Source organism: Pteropus vampyrus, unplaced genomic scaffold (assembly GCF_000151845.1).
Source record: "Pteropus vampyrus isolate Shadow unplaced genomic scaffold, Pvam_2.0 Scaffold122, whole genome shotgun sequence".
Classification (NCBI taxonomy): Eukaryota; Metazoa; Chordata; class Mammalia; order Chiroptera; family Pteropodidae; genus Pteropus; species Pteropus vampyrus.
This window is the reverse complement of record NW_011888903.1, coordinates 464,292-482,389: the sequence shown is the minus strand read 5'-3', so window position 1 is coordinate 482,389 and position 18,098 is coordinate 464,292. Positions and strand designations below refer to the sequence as shown.

Genomic DNA, 18,098 nt, shown 5'->3' with positions numbered 1-18,098 from the left:
CACAGTCATGGACACCTGACAGAAGTTACCCCTACAGGCCACATCCCTTCTGAGTTTGTGTAATTAGAGCTTCTCCGTTTTAGAGGTTTTGCTTTGGTTGGTTCTCTTCCCGGGTTTGGAGAGAAGCACAGAAGAGCCGATCCTGGGTCACTTCTTTGATTAATGAGTTGTTATTTTCTAAGGGTCATAAAGTAATCTCTTGATGAAATGTGCACTGCACTTGACCTCCTCAGCATTATTAGAGAATGAATTATGCCTTAAAGGTACATTGTCAGATTAATGAACTTTTGAACTTAACCTTTTTTAGAGTACAATACTCAACACTTAAATGTTTTTGTAAATTTTTTTTTCTAAAATATATTATACCCTTCCTTGACTTCATACCCAAAGGAGAGTGGATAAAATGTCAGTATTTCTCAGTATCCCAGGATCACTGCATATAGAGTTAGTGACTAACGGGAGACCTAATATCGGAATACACAGAAGGGCTTCCAATGTGTGTGTGTAAAGGTGGCATAAAACATCACACCAATTTGTTGGACTCCTACACTGCTGGTTGAGTTGAGTCTTAAAGGCTTTATAGGATGAAGAAACCTGTTGGGAAGGCAGACTGGAGCAGTTTTCACTGGTTGGGCACCAGGTGACAAAACCTATGAGGAGTCTGCAACACAGTGAATGCAGAAGGAATACATGGTGAGAAATTTAGTTTGGTTTAAACAAACTCTATGGAGCAGATGATTAGGCTGCCAAGATCCGCTGTCATCAGACTGAGGAAGGCAAAAATGTACAAAGGGAGCCCATGCACAGCCACAGAGGAGACAGTGCTCAAGGAGAGTGTCAGCAAAGGGCAGCTGTGGTGACCTCTAGTCTTTGGTGCCCAGTGAATACGGGGGTGGGGGGTGAGAAGGTTCAGGGGATGAAGAGGATGGACAGAAGATGATGAGAAAGGACAGGGGATGATGAGGAGGGATGGAGGATGAGGAAGAAACCAGTGATGAGGAGGAAAGATCTCTGCTAAAGAGCCAGGAAGCAGTATTTATCGTCACTTGTCACTTTGTGTATGAATAAGAGGAAAAAACCCAGGGCAACAAAAAGTGTGTTTAATGCTGACAGAGGCAGAAGCAGAACTATAATTCAGAGGCTCATCTTCCAGACAGGGAACCACCCTGTCTCACATTTATTAGCTTCATGTCAGCATCACAAGAATGGCAGAGACAGAATTGGAAGTAGAGGTATATACTCCAAGTGAAAAGCATGTGCCAAAGTGGCTTTGAAACCTGTGCAGCTGTCCTTACCTGCAGTGAATGAAATCTGGTACAGGGTTATGTTGACTAAAGGAAGCTGCATCAAGGTTCATGCAAATCTCAACATTGTCCCCTGCCATAATTCGCACTGCAGCCTTGTTTTCATCCTCAAAAATCTGCCGTTGTAAGGAGGCACACAGAAGAAGCATGAAGTCATCTGGCAAAATAGAGATAATTAAACCTGAGTAGGAAACAGTTCCCATACAGCATGAGTTGCTCCTGAACTCCTAAGTGAGCTGTGTTTCCAGAGTTCATGGTGCAGTTCTTCCTGGATTCCAATGTTGGGGCCAAGTCCCACCTTTCCCACCATGGTGGTTGCAAGAGGGACCACAGACATTCCAGAAGAGTCCTTGGATCTTGCCTGCATGTTGGTGTGTGAAAGTATCGGGTGCTAATTACTAGTCTTCCTGACGCTCTTCATTTGCATTCATCATTACCAAAATTTTGAGGCCTTTTGAGCACTTTTCCCATTTTTATCTTTTTACTTGTGGTAGAAACAGACTTTTCTGTTTTTCTTTATCCTCTCCTTCTTCATTTGCATTTCTAATCAAAGACTCTTCCCAGAGCACACACCCCAATGAGGCTTGGTGAGGGTGGCTGACAATTATGGGCCTATTTGTGAGAGTAGAGGAAAAGTCTGAAGAAGGCCCTCACACTAGCCTGGCTGGCAGTCTCCTGCCCAAGTTGCTTCATTGTTCAAATTAAACCTGAATGTATGTAGGCAGTACACTCGCTTTCTGGTTTTCCATAGCACCCACTACTCCTTGCACTCCCAATTGTCTTACATGGGAGACAATAACCTTTCACCTCTGGATCATCAGCCTGTCCTTGGAAGTGCTTAGGGCTGCAGCCCAGCTCAAGAGCATCGGCACTTGGGGTAGCATCTTGCTAGAAACCAAGGTCTTATCTTTAGATTTGGTCCAGCTGTGGTGGCAGCCAGAAACCACTGCTTCACAAAATGTAAGGCCTCCCTCTCCAATCTATCTCTAGAAGGTGGGTATGTAGGGATGTGTATTGGGGTTGGGGGTGGGCGTGTGTGTTGGGAGGTGAAATTTTGAAAATGAACATAGTATTTCAATGCTTATTAATTTTGCAAATGTAATAGGGTAAGTAGAAGCCATTAACGACCTGTGATATTAATGCATTGAGACAAGCCTTTACATGATTATAAAATTCAGTGGAAGAAGCGAAGGTGCTAATGCAGAACACATGAAGATGGATTAGCAGAAATAAAACCAAGTACCAGTGCTCTGTGACCGAAGGCTGCAATACTTACAGACAAGGAACACTGGGTTGGGCCGCACAATGAAATCTGGGAAGTACAGCCATTTTATGATGTTGTCGTTAAAGCTGGCCCCCTTGAATCTCCATGGATAATCTGCAGAGAAGGAGATAGTGAGGAACAAAGTCAACGTGCTCCTTTGCTGTCCTTGGCTCACTGTGCACAATGTAGGGCACACAGTAAGAATGGCTGGCTGCGGGACCGCACACTCACCTCTGCAGGGAGCAGGGGGGATGCCGATGCAGATGAAGTACTGGAATGTGATGGTGCAGGCCAGAAAGCAGCAGTACTTGGGCCAGATCTCCGCAATGGCTTTTCTTCTGCGTCGATACAAGACGGCGATCAGCCAGCAGGCATGAATCATGGCATAGAAATCCATTCGCTGACCGATTACATTAACTGACATTAGGAAACACATCTGTATAAGGATGAAAAGAGGCAAAAAATTGAGTTTACTGGGAAGGGGAGTGGTATCAGCCCTGTGCAGGAAGCAGAGACCTGCATTCCTGAGGGTAGGTCTCCCTGCACATGTTTATCAGGTCTTGCCTTTTGTGTATCTTTTAGCGTGAAGACACAAATACTATACACATTATTTCCAAGGGAAAAACTGACTACATCGCTATCAATAAGAACCATTTCAAACCATGAAGAGAACTACAGCTATGACCTCTTCATGAAAATCACTGTTCCAAATTCATTCTACTAAGGAACAGGTACTACTACAATCATTTCAGGTCAAAACAATTCATTTTGGCTAAGATGAATGCACAAAACATAATATTTTCAGAGTGCACAGAAATAATATTTTACTTTTAATAAGAAAGCATTCGATCTTGAAAACTTTCAACCAGGCCAGGTTAACTCTTCAGCAGAATCTCCTTCTGCAGTCCCTGAGGATTAGTAATCATGGCCTGGAGATGTGCGACGAAGCTCTAGTGGAGAACTAGCCAAAAGCAGCTATTGGGATATTCACAGAATAGAGAAAGAAAACTCATCAGCAAGGAAACTCACCTCCAGACCAAACTTGTAGAAGAAGTAATTTATGAAATATTTGGCACAATTAATAAGTCCGTCATCCAGATGGAGTCTTGTAATGTCGTGAAAGATGGTCTTAGACACGGGGGGTGTGAGATTGTTTCGACCCCGATAGTATTCCTGATGGCGGTAAACTGTAACCTCAAAGGCTAGAATGGCCAGCATCAGGAGATTATTCTATAAGCAAGAAAACACAGCTGTGTGAAAACAGATGCTTTACGACTTGGCAATTTTAAGCAATCCTCATAAAAAATCATTTGATTCCATTCTCGATGTATATAAGGACAACACTTTATAAAATCCCACCTATATAAAATATAGTCTTGAATTCAATGTTCATTTTCCTTGTTTTATGGTAACAAGGGTGAAGTTATTTCCCATATGCAAATCAAGCTAATTTCCATGATAACCAGATCTAGAATCTCCAGACAAAAGCCTGGTGATACTCATTACTGTTCCTAAAAAGTACCTGCCTCTACCAGAAAACAATGGCGTTACCTTGAGGGGCAGTCCAACCTTACTGGCAACTAGAAGTATAAAACACTTCTACAGTGTTCTACAAGGAAGTCCTGGGTAACAGACTGGGCTGGAGGAGTGAGATAATCATTAGAGGGGAAATTTCTGAACACTTCTGAAGTCTGGCTAGAGAAAGCAGTAGATTAAGAAGCAAGCTAATCAAGATAAAATAATAATAACAGAGATGACATTGATGGTGATGATAATAATGATGATGATGACGATGATGATGATGATAACTATAAAATAGTATTTATGGAACTATATGTGCTAGATACTATTGTAATCATCCTTTTCAAATATCTTCTAAAAGCTCTTTATGGTAGATATCATTGGTATATCACATACTAGATTTTTTGCCATATGAGAAAAGAAACTAGAAAGCTACACACACAAAAATGGGATACTTAGTACATTTAAAAATTCCAGGTGTTGAATATAAATGTTTTATTTTTTAAGTGCCTTGTCAGCATATTTTTAAAATTTCTCAGATTATTCATTAAAGCAAAATGTGAAAGATCTGAAGTATACTGCTTTCATTATGCTTCTTATAACTGATGCAAAGTTCCTTTTTCAAAGATACGCTCAAAGATTTGATTATCTCTAAATGTAATATATGCCCTTTATTAAAAATTGTAGAAACAAAATTTAGACCACAAAAAAATCTTGTAATGCTATACCTACTTCTCAGAAATAATCACTGCTGAGCATTTTGGATATTTTTAGTTAATATTTTTTCTTTATATCTAAAAAAGATTATACTATGTATGGCATTTTGAAATTTGCTTTTCATAAAACTTAATATATTTTGAACATCTTTTAATGTCTGACATTACCAATCGCCCTTAATATTTTAGTGCTTCTATAATGTTCCAGTGAATATATTTGTCATACTTTATTCAATTAATCACAAACTACTCGATCAATTTCTTTTCAGCACAATGCAATACTGAATTTAATATTTAGTCATTTGTTTCAAAGGTGATCCTAAATGCCACGTAAGATGAGGTTACTGTTCAATGTGATAGCAGGGTTCTCAAGGGAAAGGATTCCAGACAGTAACTGCACAGAGGCACCAACTCAGCGCAGCGAAGCCTTTACCCTCAGGTAGACGAGCAAAGGGGAAGACTTCCTTAGTCCAACCCACTCTGTGGGGTCAACGGGAGCACTGTAGAGTAGAGACTTGTTCAACTGGTGGAGAGGTATATCCGTTTGATTTTCATTTGGCTGAAAAGAAGACAAAAGGGAGTGAAAAATGGCTGCATCAATTAGGAGTGTTCATATCATTCTCCTTCAGTTTTGAGCAAAAGAACATGAAGAGAAGGGGAGGGGAAGACCCGTTTCACAAGGGAAATCTCAAAAGGAGAAGAGACTCGGGTCCAGCACACTGGGCCAAAATATACCCAACCTGCTGAGGTGACTTAAAGGTCAGACAAAATGTGCCTGGGGATATAGGTTCCCCAATATCCATCTCACTTCCCTAATGGCCAGTCAAGAAGATTACCCCGTCTTTGAGGCTCACCAAGGAACAGTTAACAGAAAAAGTCTCAGGCTTAATGGTTTGCAGCTGGTACAACATTTTGCAGACGATGATCACACATGTCCAGACAGTGCAGACACTTGAAGCCAGACGGCGTAGCTTGGCATATGGCAGAGCAAAAGCCCAAGAAATCAAAAATACATAGTTGAACACAGACACCTGAAAACATAAAATCAGAAATGGGGACAAAAATACATAACATGGCATAACATCCACAAAACATAGCAATTTGATTTATTCAGTTCAGCTCAGTTCAGCAGAGGTTGATTTTGTTTCGAGAATGTGAAAGGAATTGTTCTAGATACTAAGATATATATTTTGTGTAGCAGACAGATATATAACCAGATGCTATCAATATAATGTAGCAATAATTAACTATAAATGAGAATAGGCTCCTGTCAGAATGCCCAAAAGGGATCCTTGGCCCAATCTGTAGCTTCAGGAAGCATTTCCTGGAAGAGAGGATGCTGAGCTGAGCCTTGAAGGATGCATAAAGTTAGCCAGACCAAGAAAAATGAGACGTGCGTTCGAGGTAAAGTATGTATGAGCAAAGGCAGGAGGGTATGAAGGAGCATGGTAAGAACAGGTGACCACAAACAACTGGAAGTTCTGGAGTTGAAAGTAGTGAACTGCAGTAGTAGTGAGGCTGGAGATGCTGCTGGGAGCCACATTTTGATGGACCCTTTGATCACGGCAGACACAAGGGGTTGCTTAAGTGAGATGCATGGGCCTGAGCAGAACAGAGACTGTGCGTGTTGCCCTTGGGCCTGATGCGGAAGGAAGAAAGAGGCAGGATCTGTTCTGAGTACTGCCCCAGGGGATTGCCTGCAAGGGGGATAGGTCTCCAACAAAAAGGGTCCAGGGAGAGAGGATGCTAGGGACCCAGGGGCTGGGTGGCAGATATGCTCTGGAGGAGCTGCTGTTGGATGCCCCGCCGAGGAGCCTCCATGAGAGAAAAGGTAGGTTTAATTGATCCAGCCCAGAGTGTGAGGCCATCCTATGATAGTATAAGTCAAATCAGAATAAATTCCCACTGATCCTCCCAAGAGTCTATGGTCCAGCCCAGGAGATTTAGAACAGAAGTTAGTTCATTGAGGTGAAGGCAATAACGGGAAGTATGTGTGAGAAAGAAGTGGTTAAGTAGAAGACACTTCTCCCTGGGTAAGAGATCAGAATTTGATTCTTTTCAGTGGCTGGAAAATTTTAATTACTAAAGTGAGGTTTTGCTTCTCTTTAAGATAACCATAGGACTTTGCATTGTCGACGAATAATCAGAAAATATTTTTGCATTCAGGGGCATGAAGAAAAATATTCCTGCAGAATACATTTTAAAGGGACAGTGGAGGTCTAAAATAAGTTAGTTGTTTTATGATTACGCCCCACATATTTTGATTGCTCAGTGCTTCAGTGACATTAATAAGGATCAGCTATGAACATGCTGACTGGAGCTCACAGACCAAAGTTAGTGCAGCGAGAGGAGAGATCTCAGTGGCGATGGCACCCGATGATCACACAGCAACTCACCCTTCAGGTACAGAAACACCTCACAAGGGTAGGATGACGTCATGTGAAACTCAGTGGTACACTCGGGGATTAAACTATTTTACATTAATGGGATTCTAGTGATGCTAGATGCAGTAGGAGCAGAATTTCTCTGATTCATGAGTCTCTGATGTGTTTTAAAGTAATAAGTGAGAGAGATGAATTAGAAATGAAAATTCTGAAAGTCCATAGAATGCATGAATCACAGAGAAGGAATTGGTCGTATTCCATCAAAGGCTGTTTTTCTAATGGGTTAATGGTGAATAGATCATGATCTTTTATTTACTTGATAGCCTGTTAACAAGACATTCTTTAAACTCAATTAAAAATAATTTAAAATATATATGCCTGTCTTTTATTTAAGATTTATAAGAAAGTGGTATCATTTTATCTTCTTTCTGAACTCTCTAGGGTAGATTTCAGACAATGAATTTTCTGTGCCCTGCTTGCACTAATTTCTCTCTCATTTAATGCCCACTCCCATCTTTTAATTGTCCTACATGCCTCCACAGCTCTGCAGCACAGACTCTCATGCCATCAGAAGTCTCTATATATCAGATCTGGTTAATTCTCAAATGGGCTTTGCTTACTTTTAGTCAAATGTCTTCTCTTTTTCTTTCTCATTGTTCTTTAATAGTCTGACCTTTGAATTCTGTCTGAATTAGTCAATCACCTATACAGTTAATATGTGAAACCCTTTTGTTCTCAATTAATACACATATTAGGCTAGATTGTAGTTCTAATTAATGTATAGACTTGGTTACTTAACAGTGGAGTGTATATTATTTTCTACCACAAATCTCACAAGGAGAGTGGTTTCTGTTCTTGTTCCCACCTGGAAATGATCACTTATCCATTTCAGATGGTTTTTATAAAATGGGGAGAAGTTCTAGCTTAGACTGAGGAGCTCGGATTAAAGTCTGTCTCTCAATTATCTATTTTTGAAACATTAAGTTTATAATATTATACTTATAATATTATGTTATTATATGACTTTTTAAAAATTGTAATTTGTAGAGAGCAAAAATTATAATTTTTGACGTGTCACCAACTCAAAAATAGTTCATGGAAATTGGAAGTATGTGAAAATTATTGATTGAATAAATTTTTAAAAAGCTAATTTCCCCACATTAAATATCAGATAATTTTTGGCTGAATGATGACTCTCCTCTTTATAGACGAGAAAACAGAAATGCAACTGCAATGTTGAAAGACTGTGTCTTGTCTCAAAAAAAATCCAATAATAAACAAGGTGAGTTTTACTAAGGATTTTATTAAATTTTGGAACTTGAGTTTACTCTTTGGTAACACAGACTAGAATGTTATTGTTTTTCTCAAACAGAACTTAGGGAGATAAATTCTTACTTCTAGTGCCAAAAACCATCCTGCTCTCATACACTTCAACTAAAGATTAGATGAAAATAAGTAATCTTTGTGATATGACCAAGCCAATTAGGAACTAAGCCAGCAGGCTCTTTCTCCACTGTTACCTTTCTCTCTTCTCAGGACAATTGTCCTTTGTTTTTCTGTAAGACAAAGTGTATATGCCTATCTTAGTGCCTTGATGTTCTGATGTAATGGGAATCACATTTCAAAAAAATTATGGACAGTTGGAAAAGAAAAACAATGACTCACTGTGGTTCTGTTTGACCTGACAATACAACAAATGTTTACTTGCCTCTTTCACAGAAACCCAAATAATGTACGATGAAACAATTTTGATTATGTGCAATTCCAAAATCCACCACATGAACACTTGTAGCTTGTGAAAATACTCCAGGAATTTTAAGAAGAGCACAGTGAGGCGGTCAATCACCAGATGCCATTTGTTCCTTAAATCTGTAAAAGAGTAATTCACCCAAGAGCATAAAAAGATGGTTGCTTTTTTTCCCCCATTATTACTTAAAGCATTCCTTGTAACTTTCAGATTGAAATGAGAAGATGCAAAATAATAACAAGTAGTGAATGAATTCTAAAACTACCAAAATTTGGTGCATGAGTGGTCTAAGAATCCCATGTTGTGATGATGACTTAGACATCATAACCTGAGATTCCAAAGGACAAGGTTACTTTTATCCACCTTTTAATTGACTTAGTGTAAAAAAGAATTTTGACCTTCTTTACTCTTAAAGCTAACCTTTAATTCTCTAATTTCCTGAGAATATTAAGTAACACGAGCTCCATCAGAATGACATTTTCTTGCCAAAACAGTGCTTCCATAAGTGTCAGTCTCCTTCCAGGAGCTTAACTAGAGAGTGGATAAAGCTTACCAGTCTCCCAGAAGAGTGAGCCAAGCAGCATGCTGCCAGAGGCAGGAAGAGCCTGCTCCTCCCACAACTGTAAATGGACCCTGAGGATAACAGCAAGGGTCCCAAACCCCCAGGCCACAGACTGTTAGAAACTGGGCCGCACAGCAGGAGGTGAATGGCTGGTGAGCCAACGAAGCTTCCTCTGTATTTGCGGTCCTCCCCAGTGCTAGCATCACCGCCTCAGCTCCACCTTAGATCATCTGGCATTAGATTCTCATAGGAGCACTGGTCCCTGGTGCCAAAAATGTTGGGGACTGCTGGATCAGAGTGACCCAGTTTTGGTAAGACTCATTCTAGTCATAATTTTTAATCAAATTAGTCATTCTCTTCTTTCTACCTGTGCTAGGAAGCAGTATTTGCAGACTGGTCAATGTCTCTATCGGGAGGATTGTCCTAGTTAATCTGCATGACCATCATGCCAGGACTGTTTTGTGGAATCAACACATCACCACATTTATAGACAAAAGCTCACAAGCTCAGGCAGATGATAAAAACTAAATGTCTCTTTAAGTAACTTCTTTGCATGCCTAAGGAGGTTGAAGCACTTACTGTACTTGTATCTGAAAGTTTAAGTAATGTTTTAGTTATTGTTAAAAGTGCTTATTTACAGTGACTCAGGTGTTAGTCAATTCAAAGATTTAGGTCATAATTGGGCACAATTCAGAGGAGGAGTTGACAGGTATCTGAAGGAGTGAGAGAACAAGGTACAGCCCAACTTTTGGTGAGACTTTATTAATAAAGCTCAAACCCATATTAAAGCAGCATAATCATATCTTCATCCTGACTCCTTAGTCCCATAGAGCTTGGTTCTCCCTTCATACTGAGGAACACACATTGATCAGATATGGAGAGAACATTTCTGGGCCTCTCCTAGGATCTTCTGAAATGAATGGATGAAGGGGACCAGGTTTTTGGGGAGCTTGCCTTTGGGAGGGATCTTTTTACCTTGTGTTTTTTTATTGTCTACTTTTGTAAGGCACATAGCGTAGCAAAGACAAGTGCAATAACCTACTGTCTGGGAATTAGTAAACAAACTAAACTCTCCACCTTGTGTACACTCTGTCAGAGAGCATGTCCTGACGGCTGAGGTCATCCCATTCTCAGAATGCACTAGTAAAACATTTCAAGTCTGTGAAGAAAAATAGGAAAGAGCCTAAAAAATAAAACCTAAAATAACAATAACAAAAACATCTCTAGTAATTGGCTTGAAATGATAATCAATAGCTCATTTCTCCTCTGGTTCCCATGTCCTAAAATATTAGGACAGAATTAGAAGTATATTTCCTGGAAAAACATCAAAATAATTTCTCTGAGGATACATTTGAAACAGCCATGTCTAGAACTTTCAGAAATTCTACACAGCAGCCTGATTCTTCTTCTCTTAAGTGATGTCTTTGTCTGAGGCTTCTGTCTGTGTAAAGGCTAAGAGCTACACTCCTCTAGTCTCTTGTCAGGATCATCGCTGTGGATCAGGAGCTGATAACCAGCCATCTGCTCTCTTTCTTCTAAATCAGAATTACAAAGAAATTATTGGAACAAATAGAACAGGAATGTTTAACTATAGCAGCCAACACACACACACACACACACACACACACACACACACACACTCACACATATGCACCAATTTTTATTTCACTGAATGGGTCAAATATATAAATGTATATGTTTGGAGCAAGTCAGTGTCTCATTCATTCAGTCCATCAGCTGCCATTTTCTGAGCAGTGACCAGCAGTGGGTGGATTACCTGACGTCTCTTCCTCGTCTTCATCTTCATCCTCCTCATCCTCCTCGCTGTCTTTCCCAAGCTCACTCTTCTCAGCTTTTTCAGAGCACTCTGGTTTCTCCTCACTGAACACAGCCAACTGCTTCACCTCTGGCTTCTCCAGGCTGGCAGTCAGAGACATCATGGTGAGGTCTGGAAGGCTTCCTTCGGGGTGGGCCAGTCTGTTGGCAGAGAGCAGCTGAGTCAGAAGAGGAAAGGGAGCCAAGAGAGACTTGGGTGAGGGGCAAGTAAAGGATGATGAACAAAAATGAACATCAGTGCATGTGCACAGGCCTTGCAATGTAGGGTTGTTAGTGTCTTGTCACTTTTTTTTAAATTTCTTTCTAAAAACAAACTGTAAACTCAGGTTTTGTTAGCTCTTCCAATTCAGGTTCTAGTGATTAGTCAGTAATGAGAGCTATCAACACCTAAACTTGACATTTTTTCCCAGAGGAGAAAATGGTCAGAGTTTAGGATGTAGAAGCATGAAATGGCATCATGTAGAGCAAGCATTTCATGGCTTCACAGAGGGACTTACTCATTTTGGTGGATTGGTAATTTTTTCTTGATGCTGCTCAAAGTAATTGAAATAGAAAGGAAAAAAAAGGAGATGAGAACAGAAGAATTATAAGGAATGTCAGAGATCACACATCATGCTACATATCATCCACTATCGCATTCCTGTATGCTGGTTGCAGTAAGTCCTAATGCAAATGCATTCCAGAATGGCTTCAGTAGCGTGCTTTTGCTAGGACTCCTATGCTTGGCAACTGATTTGAGAGTGGACGGGATTGCAGGTTGTAAGGGAGAGAACATATAGACTACTGAGGCAAATTATGTCATGCTTTTTTAGAACACAGCAAAACATCCCATGAGAATCATATCATTCACATTTTAAATAGGTTTAAAAAAATTCTTAACTAATGGGCGCTTTCAGTCAACTTTTGCATAGACAACCTACTCTGCTGTTATTTGAAGCACATGTGGTAGATGCTAAATGCTTTCAGGAGGAGGATGTCTGCATCACGTTGCCGTTCACAGGCACAGATGTAACCTGCTGCATTAGCCGTCATGAGAAGGTGGCATGTGAGCAGCAGAGTGAGAATGGAGTACAGCTCCAGCTCCGCTGGGCTGGGACAGCAACCAGAACATTACCGCTTATTTCACCGGGGACAATAGCAAGTATGATCTTTCTTCTGAATTTTTTAAAAAGTTCTTATTCATATTCAAATAAATGTTTGAGGGAACATTTGTGGGTACTAAAATAGATATTAGGGAAAGGTCTACTGGGAATCCTGGTAGTCTTCTCCATTTGTCATAATTAATCTGTAAATACCAGCCTCATTGTAATAGGATAGACAATTAATAGTGTTATACTATCTGTATTATTGTGAGCTCCGAGTAAATTATTTAATCTTTCTGGAACTTAATTTATTTTTTATAAAATGAAGAAGTTTGGCTAGATAAAAATCTAAGCTTACTTATAACTCATTGGTTTTATATTTAAAACACACCTATGATGTTGCATAACTATTGTAATGCATCTATATTGTTCCTAGAATTTAGGGAGGTTATCATTCAAAAGTAATTCTTATTAACAGGTGTCAAGCAGGTAACTTTGGAATGCCAGAAACAAATTATTAACTGAATAAAGAAAGAACGTTCTGAGATGTTTCAGCATTAGTAGAATTATGCTGACATACTTATTTTCCAAAGCTAGTCAACTGACCCTCCTCCCATATTTGGGAAAGTTCCCCACTCTTGACACCGCAATACTATATTTTACACACCAGCCTGCACATTGCATCCCAGCATACATGTTTGCTGTTCCTGCTTTGTCAGGACTCTATGGATTAAATGGTATCAAATGTAAATGCAGTCAGCTGTTACACAATTGTCAATATTTACATATTGTGTTCAGCATTGCCAGGGGATTGCATGTTATAAGTGAGAAGATACTTTTTCATTATGACAGGCATTTGGCAGCTTTTATTGTTGAAGTATGACCATCTCAGAGTGCGTTTCTAATGTCTACATTGACACTGCCATAACTGGATACCAACAAAACAACTTTCCAATATTTAGTGCTACTTATGGAGCAAAACAAGAGATGAGCCCGTTTCTGTACCTGCCACTGTAGTTATATAACAAAAACCCTCAAGCAACAAGGCCTCAAGGTGCCCTTTTATACAGAGTATATTGAGGGGAGATTACTCAATAAAGGAATCAAAAAAAAATATATTACTAGAGTAAGCCTTTTGGAAGTACGTCCAAAGATCTACTTCTGGAAACTTTTAGTAATAGTCTATAAGAGATCTGGGCCTAGATAACGCTGGAGAGAAAGAGAAACATGTTTCTGTGTCTAATGCTGCTCATTTTCCTCTGACATAATCCTCATGAGGAAACAGGACATGTGACACTCGGGTGCCCTCTGGAGCAGTCTAGCCTCACGAGCTTCAAATAAATGGTAAAAAGAGAAAAAAGAGAAAACATATATCTGGCTGTCATTTACTAGCCTAGGAGTTTGACTATCAGAGAAATTTCACTAAGAAAATCTGTGCACATAAAATGTGTATATATGAAAATATTTTCAATGCATGATTGGAGTTTACGATTTTAAAAAGACACCTATGTGAAGCCTTTCATCTTCCTTTCATTTTAAAAAAAATTATTTTATTAGTTTCAAGTATATAGTACATTGGTTAGACATTTATATAGTTTATAAAATAATCCCCCTATTGAGCTTTCTCTCCTCTGGCTTTCCACCTAGCTACTACATTAATGCTAACAGCATTCCCTAGGCCATGCTCTCCATCCCCATGACCATCTATCAATTACCGATTTGTACTTTTTTAACCCTTCACCCCTTTCTCCCAGCTTCCTAACTCCCCTCCCCTCTGGCCGTCACCAGATTGTCCTCTATATTTCTGAGTCTGTTTTTGATTCGTTTGTTCTTTTTGTTCCTTAGATTCTGCATACAAGTGAAATCATATGGTATTTATCGTTCTCTGTATGACTTATTTCACTCAGCATAATAACCTCTAGGTCCATCCATGTCGTTGCAAATGGTAGGATTTCATTTTTTTAAATGGCTGAGTAATATTCCATTGTATATATGAACCATAACTTCTTTATCCAGTCATCCATTGATGGGCATTTAGGTTGCTTTCATATCTTGGCTATTATAAATTGAGCTGCCATAAACATAGGGGTGCATAGATCTTTACGAATTATTATTTTGGTTTTCTTTGGATAAATACACAGAAATGCAATTGCTGGGTCAAAAGGTATGTCCATTTTTAATTTTTTGAGAAACCTCCAGACTGTTTTCCATAGTGGCTATACCAATTTGCAATCCCACCAATAGCTCCTTTTTCTCCACATCCTCACCGACACTTGCTGTTCTTTGATTTATTGATGATAGCCATTCTGACAGGTATGAGATGATATCTCATTGCGGTTTTAATTTGCATTTCTCTGATGATTAGTGATCTTGAGTATCTTTTTTTATATCTATTGGCCATCTGTATTTCCACTTTGGAGAAATAACTTCAGGTCTTCTGCCCATTTTTTAATTGGAATTTATCATAAGCGAGTATCTTCTCTCATTCAGTTGGTTATCTCTTTGTTTTATTGACGGTTTCCTTTGCTGTACAAAAACTTTAATTTGATGTAGTCCCATTTGTTTATTTTTTATTTTGTTTCCCTTGTCCAAGGAGATATATCCAAAAAGAAATTGAATTAGTAATAAAAAAAAAACTCCCAAAAAACAAAAATTCTGGACCAGATGGCTTCATAGGAGAATTTTACTGAACATTCAAAGAAAAATTAACACCTATTCTTCTCAAACTATTCCAAAAAATTGAAGAAGAGGGAAGTCTCCCTACCTCCTTTTATGAGGCCACCATTATCTTGATTCCAAAACCAGGCAAAGACAGTACAAAAAAAGAAAACTATAGACTAATATCTCTTATGAACATTGATGCAAAAAACCTCAACAAAATATTAGCAAACTGAATTCAACAATACATTAAAAATATCATATGCCATGATCAAGTTGGATTTATAAAAACAGATACATTGATCAATGGAACAGCATAGAGAGCACAGAAATAAATTCACACCTATACACTCATTTAATATATGACAAAGGAGGCAAGAATATAAAGTAGAGTAAAGACATTCTCTTCAATAAATGGTGCTGGGAAAATTGGAGATACATGCAAAAAAAAAGAAAGAAAAGAAAGAAACTGGACCACCTTCTTACACTGTATATAAGAATAGACTTAAAATGGATTAAAGACTTAAATGTAAGACCTGAAATCATAAAAATTCCAGAAGAAAACATAGATAGTAAACTCTCTGATATCACTAACAGTAATTTCTTTTCGGATATATCTTTCATTATTATCATAATATTTTTTTTTGAGGCAATACAGAATATTGTTAAAGGCATGCTCTTTGGAATCAGAAAGACTTAGATTCAAGCCTCAAGTAGATAACTTACTAGCTAGATGACTTAACATACTTCCTACCCTGTCTTTTAAGTCTCCGTTTGTTGATCTGTAAAATGCTGTAACAGTGCCGATTTCATAAGATGTTGTGAAAATTAAAGTGATTTCTGTTAAGTGCTTAATACAGTATTTAGTACACAGGAATATTTTTAAAGTAAGAAACCATCTGCTAGTGATAGATTTTCATACACTGTTTTGATAATTTGTAACATCAATTCATGCTCATAAAGAGGTAAAATTAGAAACATGCCTTTGCAAGAGACTGCACAACCCCAGACACTGGGGAAGGTGCTAAACTTGGACTGTAATTCTGTGTTCAGGACATTCTTTAACAGAACTTGTGTATTAAAATGGCCATTCATAAGAAAAGAGCAAATGTTTCTTCCTTGGGAATCTGTCTCCAATTTTCTCAACATGCTGAGCATGCTTGCTATCTGCCTACCACCTCCCACCACTGCGTTCCCTAAGAGGGGTGGACTGTTGCAGAGGTGGGGTCTATCTGTGCAGTGCAGAGCTCACAGGCAGAACCAGCCACCAGAATGCTATACCCAACAGCTGTGTCAGTTCTCCAAAGCATGTATATCTTGATTTAGGCTTTTCACTGTAGCAAATTTTAAAAAAGGATCTTGACTTTTTCGAAAGCTAAATTAAAAATCACATGCTAGTAAAATCATTCCCTGAAACTTCAGGTAAGGAACTTACATTACTGGTAATTTTTTACTGATCACCATGTGTGAATTATCTAATTATCATAAGAAGAATTTTTACTTTAGGCCTCCAAATAGACGTGGTAATGAATTGGATTATTAGAGAAGCCCCCTCTCTCATTTCCTTATATCTCACCATTTTTCATGGGTTTCTCTACAAGGAGTTTTCTTCTCTGTATTTTTTAAACCATGCTTATAACTTCATTGCCTTGCTTTTATTATGATCCAGACCCTGACCTTTAATTTTCTATTTCCTAAATAAAATAAAATCCTCTCACTATTTCTCCTTTGGCATTCTAACATGACAGATGATAGGTATCTGTTTATTCATCCACTCTTTCCTTTATGTTTCCGCAGCTTTGTACAGACCTCAGTATTTGCATTTCTCTATTTATATCTACGTCATTTTATTCTAATTGTGATTTTGAAGACTCTCCCCTTGAGGGCAGAAACTTAGTCTTACTCTACTCATCTCCCTTGCAAAATGTAGCATTGTGCTTGGTGGTATACACTATGTATTCGCTGCATGTTTGAATAACTTCTATGCACTGGAGAGGCATTCTTATTTGAAATAGAAGAAACAAATTATGTTACATAAAGATTTGAAGAGGTTTTTTAATATTAGGAATTGACTTTGAAAAGCCACTTACAAAGCTAGTTTCCATTAAAGAAAATGTAAAATCTACCTTTGTAAAATCTCCTTCATCTAGATTCCATTTATTTATAACTATTCTAATTTGGAATATGTGGTAATGTAGATTGCCATCACTCCATTCATTAGACTACTAGAAAGAAAAGACATTTTGCAAATTTGTAGTAATTACAAGTAATATTTAAAGTAGAATATTTATAGTGTTTAAGATTATTTTCTAGAACATATAAGTACTTTAAAAGGCTGTATTCACAGATGAGCAATTGATTTGTAAATTTAATATCACATCTTACTACTAGGAATTGACTTTGAAAAGCCACTTACAAAGCTAGTTTCTATTAAAGAAAATGTAAAAGTGTATTGTAGTAATTCCTCCAAAATAATCTACTAGGCAGGATTGGGTACAATGGCTTCTGTTTCTGTATATAAGGAGGAAATAACCATTACTATTGCTAAAATATTCTAATGCATACTGCTTATCAATTCAATTGGTTCTTCCCCACAATTTTTCATATCATTAAAATGTTACCAGTCACTGACTTCTCAACACATTGTCCTACCTCACACCTTATAAGGTAATGTAGTGAACTCTCTTTCATGCAGAACTCACATTTATAAGCACATTATTTTTCTTGTAAAACAACAGTGAGCATAAAAAAATAAATTATGGGAAAAGGAAAGCTTTTTTACTTAATAAATGCATTCACCCTATCATTCTAATAAAAAATAGGCCTTATTCAAAACTGGAATGCACTTCCATGCTGCCTTTCAGAAGCACAAATTCTCAGGTGAGAACTGGGCTTGTTTGGTAATGTTTTCTCTGGGGCACAGCTCTGGCCTTTCTAAACATGTTAATATTCAGACAAAAATGAGAGATATCACTAGAAAGAGGATAGTGCCAATGTTGGAATGCTTCAAGTTTTAATTATTTT

General features: G+C 38.3%; 1 protein-coding gene across 1 annotated transcript in view; it reads right to left on the bottom strand.

The window, feature by feature from the left end:
• PIEZO2 (piezo type mechanosensitive ion channel component 2) overlaps positions 1–18,098 on the bottom strand; it is a 383,378-nt gene that overhangs the window by 69,829 nt on the left and 295,451 nt on the right. Inside the window, exons 18-25 of the mRNA XM_023534183.1 lie at positions 11,276–11,475; positions 8,898–9,058; positions 5,660–5,836; positions 5,239–5,364; positions 3,598–3,798; positions 2,800–3,004; positions 2,581–2,682; positions 1,296–1,461 (exon numbers count right to left, since the gene is read on the bottom strand). Coding sequence (XP_023389951.1) covers positions 1,296–1,461; positions 2,581–2,682; positions 2,800–3,004; positions 3,598–3,798; positions 5,239–5,364; positions 5,660–5,836; positions 8,898–9,058; positions 11,276–11,475 — 1,338 coding nt within the window. The remainder of the gene's footprint in view (positions 1–1,295; positions 1,462–2,580; positions 2,683–2,799; positions 3,005–3,597; positions 3,799–5,238; positions 5,365–5,659; positions 5,837–8,897; positions 9,059–11,275; positions 11,476–18,098) is intronic.